The sequence below is a fragment of the Struthio camelus genome, chromosome 2, assembly GCF_040807025.1.
Source record: "Struthio camelus isolate bStrCam1 chromosome 2, bStrCam1.hap1, whole genome shotgun sequence".
In the NCBI taxonomy this organism is placed as follows: Eukaryota; Metazoa; Chordata; class Aves; order Struthioniformes; family Struthionidae; genus Struthio; species Struthio camelus.
The window spans coordinates 18,784,187-18,802,644 of NC_090943.1; the positions used below are offsets into that span (position 1 = coordinate 18,784,187).

Genomic DNA, 18,458 nt, shown 5'->3' on the forward strand with positions numbered 1-18,458 from the left:
CAGCTGGTCAGAGATCCCTGTCAAAAACACAGCCAACAAACAAACAAACAAAAAAGCCCCCGAAAGTCTGCAAACGCCAGTAGCAGTTTCTGTTTGCAAGGTCAGCAAAGAAGCAGAGGTCCGAAGACATGAGGGGGCTGCCCTGTCCTCTCCATGCCTTGGCCGCCGCCATGCCCGCGGTCCTCCCGCCAGGCCCCTCCCCGCCCCCGCCCCCGCCCCGCCCACCACAGCCGCTCGTGGCGCCGCTCGTGTTTACCCGCTTCCCCTAGTAACGGCTGCTGCCGGGCCCCGTCCCCATAGCGACGGCGGCGCGCGGCCCGGCTGCGCCGGGGTAGGTACGGGGGCGGGCGGCTGCCTTCCGCCGGGCTCCCTGCGCGGAGGGTCCCGCTGCCCCCGGCGGGCGCCTGCCACCGCCGCCCGCTGCGGCAGCGGGGGAGGGAGGGGGGAGCGGCCGGGGGGGCCGGGGGGGCTGGGCCGCCGCCGTCGCCTTCTTGCAGGGGCGCGGCGCGGGCACCGGGCGCCCCCGGCCTCTGCGCGGCGGGGCGGGCGGGCAGGCCGGGAGGCCGCCCGGCTCCCTCCTCGCTTCGGCGGCGGCTGTCGGCTCCTGCAGGGTGGCGGTGCCGCAACCCCAAGGCCCGACACTCACGCGCTCTCTCCCCCCCCCCCCCCCAAATCTTTGCCGCTATTTAAATAGCGTAGGGGGTTATTCCGTGGGCGCTGCGTGCGGGCGCCCCCCGGCTGAGGGGTTCAGACAGCGGCCTCAGCTTCGCGGGAGGAGAAGGCGGCCCTTTCCGCGCCGGCAGAGCCCCTGCGCTGCCACCTCCCCCACTTCCCAGCAGTACCAAGAATTAATTAAGCAAGATCAATAAACGGTGTTTTCACCAGCTGTCCCTATTTCTTTAGACATATTTGTGAATTTTCTTCTTCAGTTCCCCCTTCCCCATTTCGGAGATTTATCCTAGTTTAAAAAAAAAAAAATCATTCCTAATTATAAAATCCACCTGTGTGTTTTATTTATCACGTGGGAGTTCAGGTTGGTCATTCCCTAACCGTGCTTATTTGCTAAGGTGCGCACCTTTGCGTGAGCAGGGAGCATGGGAGCGGCGTTAGCAAGAGCGGCTCAGTGGACCTCTGCTGGGTCTGGACACGGCACGCTTGAAATCACCCCTTTGAATGAATCTCTTCTAAATGAAACGATTAAGTTTGCGGAGAACTTCAGCACGAGACATCCCCAGGAAGCGGCGTTCGTCTTCAAAGAGCCCCTTGAGTGGAAAACGCAGCTGGACTGCTCGGTGTTCGGAGTGGGTTATGAGATTGAGTAAGTCTGCAGGGCAGTCTGTTTGGAAACGTTGAAGGAGAACTGTGAAACAGAACTGTGCTTATTTAACATAAAGAAAGCCTTCTTGTATTTTGAAGGTTGAAGCAGGTGGATTTTCAACTGTTTTACATTGAAAATTTTGAGTTAAAATCCATAGGTTTCTTGGAGAGTTTGAGACTATCATATCTTGATTGTGACATAAACCTGTTTAGACAGCCATTTATTGCAGAAACAAGGGGGACAGGCTTGCACTGTCTATTCCCAGGACTTTCTACCTGTGTCTAACAGTGATTAACCCTCTCTTTTCCATTACTGTTCTGATTCTGATTGAGCAGAAGTGTTTTTCTGCTGTTACTGAGGTGGATTAACAAACATAGGTTTGAATTACAGTTTCTTTGTGAGCAGCAGTCTCCAAATATTATTTAAAAATAGATTGTGTTAATATATTCATATGGTTTCAGTCGTAAGATTTGGTTATACCGCTATAGCTTACTCACCAAATATTCTAAGAGTTCTCTGAATATTTACCAATTAGTACTGAAAAAATAATGATAATTACAAGGCTTATGTTTATTTTTCAATCTAACTGGCTTTGCATTGATGCTTAAGACTTATGCTGCAGTAACGCCATGTATTTTTGTAATTCTTTGAACTATGTCATATTAAGGTGCTGTAGATAAGCAAAATCATTTTTCTTAACTAAATCACAAAGCTACTGGAGAGTTCTCTGAACTTTGCTTGACAAGTAGACAAATTCAGGCTTGGTTTCAATAACACTGTCGTAATAGCCCAATTTTGAAAAAAATATATATATTTTTTCCTTCTACCAGTCAGTTATTTTCAAGCACCTAAACGTATAAATTCCCTGAAGAGCTACCTTATGTAATCCTTTGCAATTTTAGGTTTTTTTAGACACTTTAATTTTGTTTGTAGAAATCCAACGAGAAAGTTCACCCTTCCATACAGCGAGTCTGCTGTTATAGTCATAATGCTTAAAGAATAGTCCCACAAATAAAATTCTGTATAGCTTATTTGTTTTTTTCTATAGATTCATAGAGCTTGATCGCAGAAGGAACTGTTAATTCATCTTGCCTGACATCCAATGTGTTACAAACCAGTAAATATTGTCCAGTTGCACGAATGTGGACAACATAATTAAAGTTTGCATGAAGCATTATCTTCCAGAAAGGCGTAAAATCTTGAGCTATGATCTGTCTAAAACTTATTTAAATTGTTAAGTTTGATATCCACTTTTCATTTACATAATATTTCTAAGAATTCATTAATTGTCTCGTAGAAAGAAGGCTACCAAAATAAAAATATACAGGCATAATTATTGCCCACAAGAAAGATTCAAACAGTGTACGGAGGGGGGAACTTGGTTGACTGTAGTTTTATTATTGTGTATGAAGAAGAGAATCAGAATCAGGACACAGAAATAAGGAGAAGTAGCAAGCTTTGCCAGGACCTGAACAAGATGGAAACTTAACCCCAGGAAAATATTTTAGAGAGAGATTCCAATGGATGCTATCTCAAAAAAAAATCTGGTATAATGAACAGGCAAGCTGTTGCTGTTTGCTTTGATTCCTCCAGTGGTCAAGAAAATGGAATTTGATACCTTGTAGATGAAAAAAGATTCCACCAAACAAATAACTGACACCATCCCTTCTCCTAACTGAAACTACCTACAGGATTATTTTTGTCTGTTCCAGAGTTCAGTCTAGCTACAGAATAGATTAAAACAGGTTTATAGCAAGGATGGTTGAAGGGTATTGAAGCAAGAGGAGAAACAAGTTTGAGGCGTTTCCAAATAAATTTTGACAGTAAAAACTCACAAAAAGACTAAAACAAACTAAAATAGGAGTTGGAGGCTTTACAAAAGGATTTAGAGTAGTGTCTGAAGTTTCTCAGAAAAGAACGTGAAAGAAAGTCTCAGATGTGGAATAGATCAGTGAGGCAACCGGCAGCTTCAGCATCCTAGACAGGAAGCTTTCTCTTTAGGGAGAGGACAGAAAGCGAGTTTAAGCAAGTAGGCACTTACTATCGCAGACAGGTTACTGGAGAAAAGAAACTGAAAAGCTAAATACTCAGCTCTTCAGGCTGTGGTCACACACCACAGGGTTTCATGTTTGCAGTGGGAAGGGGAATTGAAAAATAGTATGTAGGAGCCATAAATACACATACATTTATAAAAGTATATTTATTTATTTTATATATATATAAAAAAACAGTTCATATACATTCAAAGGGTGCGGCAATATCTCTGGGAAAATTAATTAGAGTGAAGCACCACAAGGCACAAGGGAGTTACTCCCTCCATTCAAAAATGCCTTTATCATCCTGGAAGAGGAATGCTTGGACATAGAAGAATGAGTCCCTCAGGTCTTGTTTGAGTCTGGGCGCTCGTCTGGTCTCAGATAGAGATAATGTCTCAGACGGTCCCGGAATTGGATATGAAAGATGGGAAAGTAGAAAATGTGAACCAAAGATTGTGTAGTCACTGTACCAGCAATATGGGTGTTTTGGTAAATGATTCAGATCATTTTGAATTGACTATTTGTGAACTCAGTGGTTAGAAAATCAGTTAACAGTCTTGTAGAAAGCACTTGCAGAAGAGGAACAGACATTTTGTGAGACAATACAGCAGGTGTGACCTGTCCTGTATGACTAATTTTTCCTGAATTCAGACTCTCAAAATTCCCTTTAAAAGGGGAGACACCAAGGTAGGACAAATGAGTTACCGATGCCTGGTTTGCAGTGAATAAATGCGTTTACCTCATAAGTTTTCTGAACTACATTTAAAAAAAAAATTGCTTTATCATGTAAAACTTGAGTAAATTTCTTAGTGACAGATTCTTCCCTAAAATTTACTGTTTATTAAAGTTCTTATTGAAAACCATATAATTTCATTTTTCTAGTGGAACAACTGTTCAGTCTGAAGCCAAAGGTAGAGATGGACAACCATTGCTGCTCCTCACGGGATCAACTCTCAAAGTTCGCAGCTTTGACCAGCTGTCCCATTTACTGTCTATTGCTGTGGAAAAAAAGTTAAAGGAAACACAGGCATGCCTTGAAGGTTTTCTTTTTTTTTTCCTCCCCTTTTCTCTCTCTTTACAAATATAACGTCTCCTTGAATATGTGTTTATGAAATGTGAAGAAGAAAGAAATGCATGCATTCATTTTAAATATATGAGAAGACGTTGATTCATGAAGATGGCTAAAAGTGCTGATCCAGAATTTCCTTAAGTTTCTGTTTCTTCTTTTGTTTTCACAGAAATCAGTAACAGAGAAGTCTGGAATAAAATTAACTTTTAAAGTTAACTTTTAAAGTTAACATGTGCAAATTCCTCTATACTGATCAGTGCCCCAGCTATTGCAAAAGACAGTAGGTTTATATTTCAGAAAAAGGATGTCTCATGGGAACCTGTTAGCAGTTTTTCCTATGTTTGTAATTAAATCTCCCTTTTAAAATGTTAATTCCTTTTAAAAAAAAAAAAAAACCTTCAAAACCTATACATAAAATATTCTCACTTATGCGAGGTTCATAGCAAACATTTCCAGGTCCTTCTCATAAATGCTTTTAGAATATATGTACTGGTACTTCTGCTGGGTCATATTCAAGTCCAACTTATCAAACTGACAAAAATAACTTTAATATGCTAAATTGAATATCCACTTTGCATCGGAGGTGAAAGAGATAGGTAATATTCTTTGGTAACGTTAGTAGAAAGTAATACATCAGCAATACTAGAACATAAAGGCTTATACTGCATCAGACGTAAGGTTCATCTAGCCCAATGCCCTGTCACTGGCACTGATCAACCATGAATAATAGGAGAAAATATATGAACAGCGTAATCACAGTGAAACAAGCACAGAGGTATGGGACTTCATTTGCAAGAGGAGGGCAAAATGTATTTATAAAACCAACTGACATGCCGTTATGTCACTGTTTACCAAAAGGGACAGCTGGCATAGCTTAGGAAGTTAAGGGACCATTGGGAATGTTGCTAGACAGCTTTTAAGATGTCATTTTAACACTAGATCATGTTTCCACAGTGATCCATTTTCAGTGAGTTAAGCCCATTGATTTTCTGATTGGCTGATGATACAGATATTTTCTGGGAAGAGCAGTGTTGATAAAGGGAAGTATTTAATATTCACCTCTTGGCTGAATGGATCTTAATCTTTGTTGTAAAAAGCAATTTTGTTTATTATAGAAAGGAGTTATTAAATCTTAATGTTTCAATCTTTTTAAAAGTTAGTACTACACAAGTGTATTTCAGACTATAACAGGGGCATGAAAGAATTTCATCAAACAGTAATATTTGATCATATTTAATGAATACTTAGGCACATTGTTAAAATTCTTATTATAAATTAACTGTGTTGAAATTATTTGGCAGTTGAAATAAGAAGAGTAATCATTCCTAATCATTTTTCACATTATATTGATGTTATTTCCTGTTCACAGCTAACAGAGATCCTATAGTGAAAATTCTTGGCCCTGAATATGGGACTGTGGAAGGAGAAGATATGTCCATATTGCATTTACTTGACAAAGTGAAAAAAGATGATGACCCTGAAACAGAGCTTAAAATGAAAATCTTTATCCTTCTTAATCAGCTGGATATGCAACTGCTTAATAGTTCTTTAAAACACATTTCACAGTAAGTGCCTTTCCAATGGAAACCTAGGCATGTCTCCAAGTGCATTTTTTTGTTTTTTGTTAAATTAGATTTGTTTCAATCCACAGCATGTGCTTTTGCTGTGATATAAAGAAACTTAAAGTTTTTGAAACAACTTTCACCATTTGCTATGTTACCGAAAAAGCATGTTTTTTCTAGAGATCTTGCCATGGATGCACATACGTGAATGTGTGCCCATGAGCATATTTGTTTTTATTGCATGTGTTTTGTGTTTTGGTAGCAAATTGAATAATTCTTACAAATAACACACTCACAGTAAAATTATTTTCAGGGAGATGTTTATTTCTTCATGGAAGCCTGTTAAGTATTACATTCAATTTGTTGTGAAGGTTTGTTCTCAAGGATTTCATATTAGCTTTGAAACTAAAATTTCACTAAACTAACAAATAAGAAAAAAAATGGAAATTGGCCCATTTCTGGATTTTTGTTGCCACTACCAAGACTCAATTTGCAAAACAAAAATCCTATTATATTCTATTTTGATTTCTCTGAGTACATGCTTTTGAGAAATAGATTTTTAGATTGTTTTCTATTAATTGCAGAGAGGTAAGACTAAATCCAGCTGCTGTAAATAATGAGGTGAATCTTCTCAAGCATTTCTCTGGGAAAGGAGAAGATACGGTTCTGGAATCACTGGAATATACATCAGGTTCAAATTTTATATTTTACTTTTGTTTTCCTTTTGTTTTATCATATCTCGCATACCCTTATTAAAGTGCTTGACTTCTGTATGAATTTGCTAAAATAAATTCACTAATTTACACTGTCTATTTCCACTTTCAAGTTATGAAGTAGATTGAAATGTATCTTCAGATATGGAATGCTATTCTTCAGCCTTTACTTGTAGAAATAATCTGCAATCATATGAATGACTTCATGGGAAGCAGAAGTCTACTGAGTGCCTGATCCTAAAAAGTGTTGAGCATGTGCTGCAGTTCTTTGTTGGATCAGACCACAGTTCTCTGCACTTCGCATGATTAATTCCAAAATGAGTATAAATTCTCAAGAGTAAGATATTGTTTTGGGACCTTGATTTGTATATGTGTTAAATTAATCATCAGGCATAGCTATTAAAAATATTCCTTTAAAACTGAAACGCTATTGCTAATTGGTTACAGATTACACATTCTCTAATGGATGCCGAGCTCCTCCCTGGAGACAAATGCATGGAGAAATTTGTTATTTAATCATCAAACCACATGACACTGATCCTTTGTATATCACTTGCAGCACATCAGGAGTGTTCTTAAATGGAGTAAGTAATAACGAAGGGCATCCTGAAATAACAAACATTTTTATGTGTTAAAATCAAAACTCCAACAGGTTTACAGTAGTGGTATTGAGCCTGTTAGAGCTGCAGAGTTGGTTTATAGGTACTGAAGAAAAAGACACAATAATAACTGTAAAGAATTTTCCTATATTTGTTGAGTGCTTGTTCTTTAAGTGTTATATGGAGGATGTATTCTGCACATCTTACTAGCAGTGTTTGTTTAGTTTTTGCAGGTGCCCTAACAGTCCTTAGTGCTGTTCCTCTGTGAAAGGCACTGTGGTGTCTGTACAGATAGGTGTCTGTTCTGTAGTTCCTCATTGCTCTTATCTGAGGTATATTATTATTATCTATGGCTAATATAGCTTTTTTATCTTCTTATACATCATAAGAAATTATTTCTCCTGTCACTGGAAGCTTGTTAGATACTACTTATCTCTTTTCTTCTGCTTTTCATTCTGCTTACCTCTTTCTTTACAGATAGGTTTTATTTAGGTGTAATAGTCTCCCTATGTAGTTTAAGCAGTGACTAAAGCACTTAAACTTATTTTGAAGAGACAGATGTCCCTTAAAGTGTAGCTCCACAAATTGCTTTTCCTAAGAGTTAGAAAATCCAGGGAAATTTTGACTTAGGATGTTTTTTGTGGATGAGGTTCGTAAAGCTTAGGCTCAATGGGGTCACATTATTTTCTGATCCTTTTGGACACCCGCCACACTACACTAGAAGCTCATGTTTCGTTGGTTATTTGCCATGTGTCGTAAATGCCTCTTAGCGGAACTACCCGTGGTATGATGCACTTTAACTGGTAGTAATTACTTGCAGAATTGTGTTTTAGATCTTGATTAGCCATTGAAATCTGTGGAGATGATCCATGCATCTTCACTAACCAGTATTGAAGTTCGATGGTTTCTGTGCTGAGCGTGAGGCTTCTGCACATAACTGATTACAGTATGCCCCCTGTGCTCCTTAGCAGTATTTAATCATGCAAATTAAATATCTTGTATAAGGCAATATTATTAATAATTTTAAATGTATTCTTTTTTTAAGGGTAAGCTAAAGGAGAAAGATGATATTGACTATGAAAGAAAAAGTGACATATATAAAGATATTGTCACATTTTTAAGGGAAAGATCACCTAGATTTGTAGAAAATATGTCTAAACAGGTATGTATTTACTGATACCGGGTATACTTTCTATTTTGTACCAATGTACATTGCAAGTTGGTAAGGATTACATTATGTAAGTAAGTTATTTGCAGAAATATTAGAATTCTGTTAGTATAAAAGGTAGTAAAACATGGCTGAATATTTTTTGTTCTTTATCAAAATTAAATCTATGATTAAATGAAGAATTTTTAGGAACTTGAAATAACTTTATTATTGTTCTTTCAGTTTATTTAATACTTTCTGATAATTGCAATGGAATTGTAATTACAAGTGCAATAGTGGCCAGTTTGTGTTCAGGTAGTTGCATAATGAGAAGCGCTTCATAGACTTTATTTTGTGGCGTGTCTAAACCTTTTGTGAGGTTAGTTTGGGCTTCAGTGAGGCTTACCCCACTCTAGTGAGACCGGAGATACAAGCCTTGCTAAGTAACAGCTGTTAATATGTTATAATATTCTACCGTGTATTCCTTGATAGCACATTCATCTGTGTTCAGTGCTCTGAAAAAACAGAACTTTTCCCAGCTTTGGTTTCTCTGGAAATAACAAGCTGGATTTCTGTTTTGTATCACAAAACACATCAGTGTATGGGTAGGAGAAAAGAAAGCCCATCGTGTGAGTCCTAGTGTCTGCTTAGAAAAGCCTAGAGATCGCTGGATCTCTCTAAGAGGTTGAAGTTATTCATGGAGGGGTCTTGTAACCCTGATCCACAACTGTATGGTCTGCTTTTTGGTAGCATAGCTGCACTGGAACTTTACAAACATACCTGCCCCCAGGAATTGTCCTGAATGCACACTACTGCAGGGTAGAGCTCCACTGGAAAGCAGTGTATCCCAGAGCCTTATATAGCTGAATACTGGTGATTTGGGTTCAGTTGGACCTAAGCTTAGCCTGTTTTTGCAGGATCCAGTCCAAAGACAAAAAGAAAAATGAAAAGGAATATAGGGATGAGCTGGTATCATAGGTACATAAAAGTTTTCTAGGTAAAATAGAAAGCAAAGGATGAGCAAGGTTAGAATGCTTTTATGGAATGTGACGACATACACTATTAAAACTGAGCTCCATAATACTTAAGAATTTTAATGTTTAAATTTTGGAATCATAAAACACAGGGTTTTTAAATATTTATTGCGTTTGAATGCAAATAATACACCATTTCAGTTATCATTCTGTCATAAAGTAATATGAGGCTTGATCCAGTCTGTGAGATCAGCTTCTAATTTTGCATAAAAAGTTCTCCTCACCTGGTATTATTCTTCATGGAGCGCTAGAAATGTTAAAGCAGGAAAATATGATATTCTTATAGAAAAGGTCAACTTTCTATGATAATATTTTTCTGTAATCAAAACCACTTACATTTTTATCTTCTTTCTTTGTGACCCAAATGTAAATGAAAGCTCTACTTTTTAATGAGAACTGTCTGATTTAAGTGTCCGAGCTGAGAGGTATGCTTCCGACTCACATAGCATATGTTGCCACCAGGCTTCAGTTAGGCTAAAATGCAAGCGTCTTTGACTTTTATTTAGAACTCTACATTATTTAGAGTAAGGAGCATCATATTTTGTCTATTACAACAGAATCTTGTACTGTCACTATAATTAAAGTTGTTTCATCATTCCTGTTAAAAATTCTTTGTTCAGATATGTAACATGATTATAACATGTTTATAACTTGGTAGTAATATTCGTTACAGGCTGAAACCTGTCAGAAGTTTTAATTGTGATTATTTATATGCAATATTAATTATTGCAAAGAGGAAGTAAATAACAGAGACGTTTTCGTATGCTTTTGGTCTGATATTCTGGAATATAGGGCTGATATTTACTTTTTTGGACTTGCAGATGTTTGACAGTTCTGAAAGAATAAAGCATTTCAAGTTGTACACATAAATACAGTAGCTGACATTAAGTACAGTGGAATTAACCTTCCAGATTGTTCTATTTGAAAATGCCATGATGTAATAAGTTCTAAAATGTATTTTACTTATCCCATGCACAAATATTTCTTTAAAGTTATATCTACATATTGGTTTACATTTCATAAACATGTCATAAATATGACAATATATGAAAGCTTTTAGCCATAATTACTATGTAAATATGTTTTCAAAGTGGTTTGGCTTCATTTGATGGTCATGGAAGGTAAAATGTGGTAATATTTTTATAATTTGCCAGTTCTAATTCTAAAAGTTAATGCAGATGTTAAAGTGTTTGCCTTTATTGTTTATACTTACTAAATGAGTAAATAAATAGAACTTACCCCATTTTCCTTCAACTGTCTCATAAATCACTTGTTCTGGATTCCTTGACTGCAGATAAAGTTTTTACTGAAGAGTTTAAATTATACTATTTTAATGGATTCCGAATATCATATCATATTGCCCTTTTTAAGAGCTTATTTAGTAGATTTTATATTCTAAGTATAGAATTTAAACAAGATGATACTGTGGAGCTGTAGCGTGTTTGTATGTAAAGGAAAATCAGCTCTGTGCTGGAACTCTGAGAAGCAGAGATAATAGAGGATGTAAGAAGATAGTAATTGTTGCTGATGTATAGAGGCAGGTTCTCAGAATTTCATGTTTTTATAAAGTGTGTTAATTAATGGAAAGCTATTATATTTACATATACAAATAAATTTGCCATTGCTATTGCCTGAATAAGTGAATATTCCCGTCATCTCAGCAGTGTGATAAATAACATCTAATTCAGAAATACCAAAAGTATTGATTTGTTTTTTTAACCATATTTCCAAGTTTGCCTCTATGAAATGAATTGTGGCTGGAGATGGTTTTGATTTATTTTCTGGGGAGAGGAATAGCTTCAACATGCTCGTTACTGTACATGTATATGACATAACTAGTTAACTTTTACAATATCTTATTGGCATATATTGCATAATTAATTAACTTTTATAATATCTTATTGACCTTGTTTAAGCTAACATTTAGAATTGCTATGTTGCTGTATAGTAGCTGTAGGATACACATACGCTTTAACATGTGCTAACCTGGTCAAGCTACAGCATCAATTCCCCAGCAGTGTGACTAGTTTAGCATGTGTTAAATTGTCTTGTCTAGACTACATTTTTTAGATTGAGAGAATTAACGTGAGTTAGTTTACAATTAGACAACTGGATCAACAAGCCCAGTACAGATGATTCTCAGCACAGACTAATGAAAGACAGACTGTACTGTAACAGTCTCCTTAAAATTGCCTTGCATCAGCTATGTAAAACAATTTCTTCACCTACCTGGTAGTGACAGCTGCAGTAACAATAAGAAGTAGTGATCATAAGTAATGATATTTCCTATAGAAATTAAATATATTCTAATGGAAAATTAAAGTTGACAAGAGTATTTTCTGTTCTGGATATTTTTGATCGGTCATGGCACAAGAGAGAGACAGTAGAAGGTTTGGTAGGTGCTACTCAAAGCTGTTCTTGTACTTGAGTGGGTCACCAATGTCTTCTGAGAGACAGAAGATGAAAAAGAGAAATGGAATATGTTAATTCTAAACTATATCAAATTAAATTACTTGGAAATAAAGTCTAGCAGTTTATCATAACCTGTTTTCAATTTTATGTTTGTTAATTTCTGTGTGAATATCTGTGTGAAAACTATATATCCTTTGTGCAGGGAAATACCTTTTATATAAATAGTCCATTGAAAGCAGAATGAGTTTGCAATACTAAATCTTAGAACTCGTTTGGAATTAGGTTTTATGAAATTGCTTGTGTCACAGATTATTCCACTTACTAGAAATTGAGCACCCAATATTCGAGTATGTTCAGAAAATTCCAAATTTAACTTGTTCATTTATTTCTAAAAACATTTTAATTTGCTTATGGCAACAGCTGTTTTTCACCAGAGGAATTTTCAGATTAATCTGAATGTTTCGTTCTTTTAAAGGCAACATGATTTTAGGCATAAAAATCTAATTCTACATCTAATACATACAGTTTTTCAGCACTAAATCCTGGAAATTTTTGTATAACTTATTATTTTAATATGTATTATTCATATAGCACTATGATTGACAAACCATGTCTCTTCCTTTATTAGGAATATAGCTTTTTTAAAGAACCAGCGTCTGAAAAGTATTATCAGCATATGGAAATAGTTGATGCTGAGGACTCTGGCCAATCCCAGAAGCCTTATGATTATACAGAAAAGAATGTATATGAGAAGATGAAAAGTTCTTCCGCAAAAAGCAAGTCCGTTGACAGCAAAAAATTAGAACCATCTCTGAAGTGGAAGAACATCGTGCCTTCTGCTACCCACAGGTCTCTGTAATTGAATTTTCCCAAGGACCTAGCTAATCTGTGCTAATGATTGGTCTGCGTGTTATAAGTTTGCATGATTACCTTAAGAGCAATAAAACAAAGTCTACTCTATACAGGTTTTAAAGAAAGAGTATTGCCTAGCAAATTAATTTCTCACAGTTTTCTTCTGTCATGTAGCAGCTCATGCTGTGTCATTTCAGCAGGAAGACAAGGCAGGGCAATATTTTGCAACAATCTGCAGTACTTGATCCCCCAGGACAGTCTTAGTATCATATTTTTAAAATAAAGTGGCCTTTAAAGTAACAGAAGGTAGACAATCATATCTAAACAACACTTTCTGAGGAAGGCAAAAGAGATCCATGATTGGAAAAGCAGGGTGACTCTTATTACACCAATTGTTAGTATTTCCGAGTCTTGTGAGCCACTTTTCTAGCTCTGCCCAGCAACAGTGTTCACTAATGAGGCTATCTCAACCTTTGACACCAAAAATAGAGTTTACACGTATTAGATATTAATGGATTTCTCTTCTGAAATCCAAATCTTGTTCAGTTTCAATTGTCAATGGAGGAAGAAGGAGAAAGGTTTTGGTGGTCATCCAACAGAAGAAAGAAGTCAGTATCCTCTCAAGCTTAGGATTTCGGCACATTGCAAGAGATATTTTAGGAGTTTTTGGATGTAACCTAGAGTCATCAGATACGAAAATGTGGTTACCCAGGGACAAGAGCCTTTCTTCTTCCAGGACGTTGTTAGAGCCTAGATGTAGTGAAATTGGGTCTAACCATACTCTCACACAAATCATGAGTATTCTTCTCTTTTACTGTTGTGGCTGGGATTAGTATGACCAGCCCAGGCTCAAAACAACATTTAATTTTCACAACATTGTAACTTAGGGACAAGACAGCACCAGAGATTGTGCCCAGCTAGGCCTGGGAGTCCTCTTGGAATTTGAAGAGAGCAAGGTGAAAACTATGGAGCAGCTCAGTGGACAGACTCGAACTCTTTTGCTTGGAAAAAGATGACTAGGGGAAGATAAAACAGAGACTGAGACAATGAGTGGAGAAGCTGAATAGGGAGCAGTTGTTCACTGTCTCTTGTAATACAAGAACAAGGTGAATCAAATGAAAAGAGCGGATGAGGAAAGTTCAGAAAAAAGGGACATACTTCTTCACACAACACATAATTAAGTTCTAAAATTCTTTATCACAGGATGGCAAAGGTCACTAGCTTATGTGAGTTCAAAAAACAACTGTACAAATTCAGGGAAGAAAAATCCATCTAAAACTGGTAATGCAAGGACACTCAGGAATTCTCTGGACCAAAATTTCTTGAAGAATATTCTGGAAGAAAAATTATTGTATTCTTCCATTGTTCTTATACTCTTCCCTAGATAGCTGCTATTGGTCATGATTGGAAATGGTATCCAAGGATAGATGGACCTGTGACAATCTGACCTCATGTATTCATTCTTTGTTCTTGTATTACATACGGGTCAGCATAATATATATTTTCTAATATCTCACTAATTTTAGTATAGCAAAATCAGTCACTTAAGACACAGCATAGTTTCTTTTTAATGAAGTTCATTGTTCGGGTTCATAAGCTCTTACATACTGATACAATGTGTGTCCAACCATAACAGTTTGACTATATATATAGAATAACTTTTTTTTTTTTTAGCAAATATTTTAGTGACAAAGCTACAAAAAAAGATACTGAAGAAGAAAGGAGGAGAGGTATTGTATCTCAAAAAATCAAAAAGAAAACAACTACCATTTCTCCTGAATCTGCTAAAATTCAACCAGCTTCAAAATGGTATGCTTTTTTTTTAATTTTTGCTTCAATTTCTTTCATTTTCAATACTTACAGTAATTGTCACCATACACAGTATTTAGTAATGATAATTACCAGTTTTTTTCTAATGCTGTTATTAGGAGATGATATCGTATCAGTTTTAGATTTACTTGTTCCTACTAGTTTATATTTGGTAAAGGGAGTGATGCTCTTTATTTATTTTTAGCAAAACATTGGAAAAGTATGAAGAAGTTAGTGAAAGTTCCTCAGAGACTGAGGACGATGAAGAACAGCCTCAACGTCGCCAGGAAGGAAACACTGATTTACCATCAGAATATTGGCAAATTCAGAAACTTGTAAAGTATTTAAAGGTAAATTAGATGCTTTGATAAATGTTATAAAAATGCCACTCTTACCCCTCTTGTATCCCAGGACAAGAAACAAACTCCTCATCCTTTCCACCATTCAATTTATTTTACAGTAGCCCTGCTAAGTAATATGTTCAAATCCTGGTACTGTGGACTTTCCTATCACCCACCCTTTTCTCCTAAGTTTTTTATCTGCTCTTTTTGGCCTATGGAGACTCTTAGATTAAGCCATCTGTTCAGTGTTACTTAAAACTTAAAACAGTATAATTTCTTTATTAATTATTGGGTTTCTGTTTTGGTTTTGGGGTGAAACTTTCCAAGATATTTCTTTATGTGGATAATAACTTTCAAGAGTTTTTATTAAAACTGAATACTTGCCTAAAGTCTTTCATCAACTATGATTAATGCGTTACTGAAATAATTCTAACATGGTCTTGCGTCTGGATAGATGCTGTTAGTGGACAAGAAAATGTATGATAAATAGGCATCCTCTAAAACAAAAAAAGGGTTTTTTATATGGACTTGTTGAAAATCTCTTGGAGCACATAAATATAGATGTTTACAATTCTGTATGTCTGACATACTTAAAAAAAAAAAAAAACCTCTAATATTCTGGAAAACCTTAAAACTAATTATATTTTTCCCTCAGGAAAAATTCCTTTACAAGTTTGTACTGGAATTTAAGTAACATAAGTTACTAATAAAGCACTGGAATATTTGTTTTTTTGAGTACAGCTATATAGTATATACATCTTACTGATACAATGAACGTGCTGGCATTAGGTGCAGCAGGAATACTAGTGAGCAAAGCTTTGGCTCCTTCCCATCCTTTAGCCATTGCAGTAGAATAACTCCTTCTGTCTGTTAAACAAACAGTATTTAATCCACTCTCACTGCTGTTTCTCAGTTAGCGTATGTGGGACCTATGGCAGTGACTGTAGCCAAAGAGACATAAAAATGCATGAATAATATGAATCTCTCTATGGTTCTTTATACCTTGGCATTTTTAGGTAGGAGCTTTATATTCCATTCATTTAGGCTGTGCTGAAAGTTTAAATTTATTAATTAATTCTGAAAGTTTGCAAGTTAATCTGGTGTAACGTTCAACCTGTTATTTGCTTAGCTGTTCCCCTAATGCTAAGCACATTACCTATACGCTTTACATGATACGCTTGTTTCTGTTGCGTGTCATTACAGTTCAAGGTGTTGTTTTCAAAGTTTTCAATCTGCTGATGGCTTGACTCTGTCTGTTTTATGGACTGCCTCTTCCTTTGCACTTTCCTGAGAGCTGAGAGAAATAACCATGCTGCTTTTTAGGAAAGACCTGAGGTCTCCTAGAGAGGATTACTGCTGATGAACTCCCAGAAATCTTTTCAATGGCCCATCTGTGGACAAACTCTTTACAGCTAAGGCTCTTTGCTCCCGGTTATGTAATTCTCAAATCTTATCTCCTATTTAGATCTTGAATATAGTCATATTTAGATTTTAGTATGGGACTTGCTTCAATATGGAAACTTGTCTACACTTGCATGAAAGTATTTGGAGTAAAGTGTGAGAATGGTGAATAGAAAAATGCATTTTTCATGCTTCTCTATTTTAGGAAGTAATATATTTTGTTCAGGCTGTCAACAATCGAAATTACTTAAGAGCTTAGAACTAGAATGAGAAAGAGGAGCATTTTTGATGAGATTGTGAGCACCTGGAAGGAAGTGTTTATAATACAAAAGTCCATCTTGCAAAAATAGTTTTGTTATGAAAATTCAAATGAACGTTTGTTTATGTATACATGTACACCCAAGTCTTCCAATGGTTCTCTAAATTAGATGCAAGTAAACAAAGGAGTGCTTAAAGATATATTTATAATAATTCTCTAGTGATTCTTAGCTACATAAAGCAAGAAATCCCTAGCGTCAGATGAAACTGAAAAGAGATGCCTCAGTGCCATACCACAGACAGTGGTTGAAATGCATTATTGATGGAGTGCTACTTTAACTTGCACATGGAATTAATTTTAATTCAAGTATAAATATTGCAATTCTGGCCAGACTTAGGAGATTTTTTGGCATTCTTGTTGTTCATGTAGGCAAGTGTTCATGACACATCCAACATAAGAGAAGATATATGTACGACTGATACTGAAGTATCTACAAATGTGTTTCTATAGAAGCACAAATTTTAGGGGGCTTGAGTGTCTTCAAAGGTTGAATACATTGTATGAACATCTTAAAAAATTGAATAAAATGCCTTAAATAATAGCTGTTTGAGTTACGAAGTTAGAAAATATAATACTACACAGGTGCAAATGTTTTTAAATGCCTGCTAAAGTAAATGTGAATCACAGTTCAGCAAGACTGTATGAAAGATCAACCTACAAACACAAAACTTCCATAAAACCTGAAAGATGCATATGTTTTATGCCACTGTTAGATTGTCACTAAAATTTAGGAGACAGTTGCTTCCTGTATAAAGCAAACTTGCCAGGTCCTGTGAATTGTGCCTGTAGACTCTGTATTTGTATACCTCTTCATGCGTTTCCAAAGAAAACTCGAGTGCCTGGGGAAATTCCCTTCTGACTGCTTGCCCTTCTCTGTTTCCCCTCCTTCATGGGAAGGAGCAGCCATGTTGGAATTGCTCCACTGGGAAGCAGCTGCTTCTGTGGTCTGGCTCCTCATCCTGCCTTTAAACTTCCCAGGCCTGTGAAACAGAAGATAGAGCATGTGTGCTGTTGCCATGTCTCCCCGCAGGCTTAAGAATGGGCACAGAGGAGAGATCAGTGTTACTGGTGTAGGTGTTGTGTTAGGCATCTTTTGGGGCTGGAGTAGATGGAATTAAAATGAAGTGCTGTGTTGATGTTTTTAACAATGAGATTCACTCAGGGGAGCCTGTTGCAGATTTAATGGTATTTATTAAAATAGTGCCTCTTAAATATTAGATTTCTGGGGGAAGGAGCGCATTTTACACATGAAAAAATTTAGGAATAGGGTGAGGGGAGCACATCCTAAAATGATCTTTTTTACTAGAAGTAGGGAACATCAGGTAGCGCAGAATCTTCTTTGCTGCAGAGCTGAGACAGACAGAACTCTGGCGCTCATTTGCTATGGTTTGACATGATCTTCCTCCAATTCTGTTACTTCCTATAATGGTCAGAAATTCTAGCAAGAATAAAGGCAGAATTAAAAAAAAAAAACCTACATGCCTTACAAGCTTAATGTGATAGCTGTATTTAGAAATGTAAGTCTAATGAAACTTGTGATATGGGCTTTGAAAACACCAATGAGGTCCTTAAAGTTAGAAACAGTGCAGTTCATTGATTGGGATCTGACAATGCTACAGCAGCACTGAATTACATTTTGTATTTACTGAGCTCCTTTACAGCATTACAATAATGTGCTATACTGAGCTCCTTTACAGCGTTACAATGGTGTGAAAATAGGTGTAAACTACATTTAATACCCAGTTTTACACAATGTGGTGTGTCAAGGGGAGTTAATTTCAGTGAGATTTAGGTCAGGAGTCCATCAGAGAGTTGAATGCCCTCTGATTTTGAGTGAAAGACCACT

The 18,458-nt window shown here is 36.7% G+C and overlaps 1 protein-coding gene across 6 annotated transcripts in view; it reads left to right on the forward strand.

Annotated features, from left to right (window-relative positions):
- Window positions 1–273: 273 nt before the first annotated feature.
- Window positions 274–18,458, forward strand: part of ODAD2 (outer dynein arm docking complex subunit 2) — a 97,013-nt gene continuing 78,828 nt past the window's right edge. For 2 of the 6 annotated variants that reach the window (XM_068934494.1, XM_068934499.1), the window contains exons 1-10: window positions 274–331; window positions 1,068–1,318; window positions 4,237–4,394; window positions 5,793–5,988; window positions 6,570–6,676; window positions 7,146–7,282; window positions 8,343–8,459; window positions 12,519–12,739; window positions 14,417–14,551; window positions 14,757–14,901. In XM_068934494.1, coding sequence (XP_068790595.1) covers window positions 1,095–1,318; window positions 4,237–4,394; window positions 5,793–5,988; window positions 6,570–6,676; window positions 7,146–7,282; window positions 8,343–8,459; window positions 12,519–12,739; window positions 14,417–14,551; window positions 14,757–14,901 — 1,440 coding nt within the window. In that variant the 5' untranslated portion in view covers window positions 274–331; window positions 1,068–1,094. The remainder of the gene's footprint in view (window positions 332–1,067; window positions 1,319–4,236; window positions 4,395–5,792; window positions 5,989–6,569; window positions 6,677–7,145; window positions 7,283–8,342; window positions 8,460–12,518; window positions 12,740–14,416; window positions 14,552–14,756; window positions 14,902–18,458) is intronic. The other 4 variants (XM_068934500.1, XM_068934495.1, XM_068934496.1 and 1 more) reach the window with 4 other exon arrangements.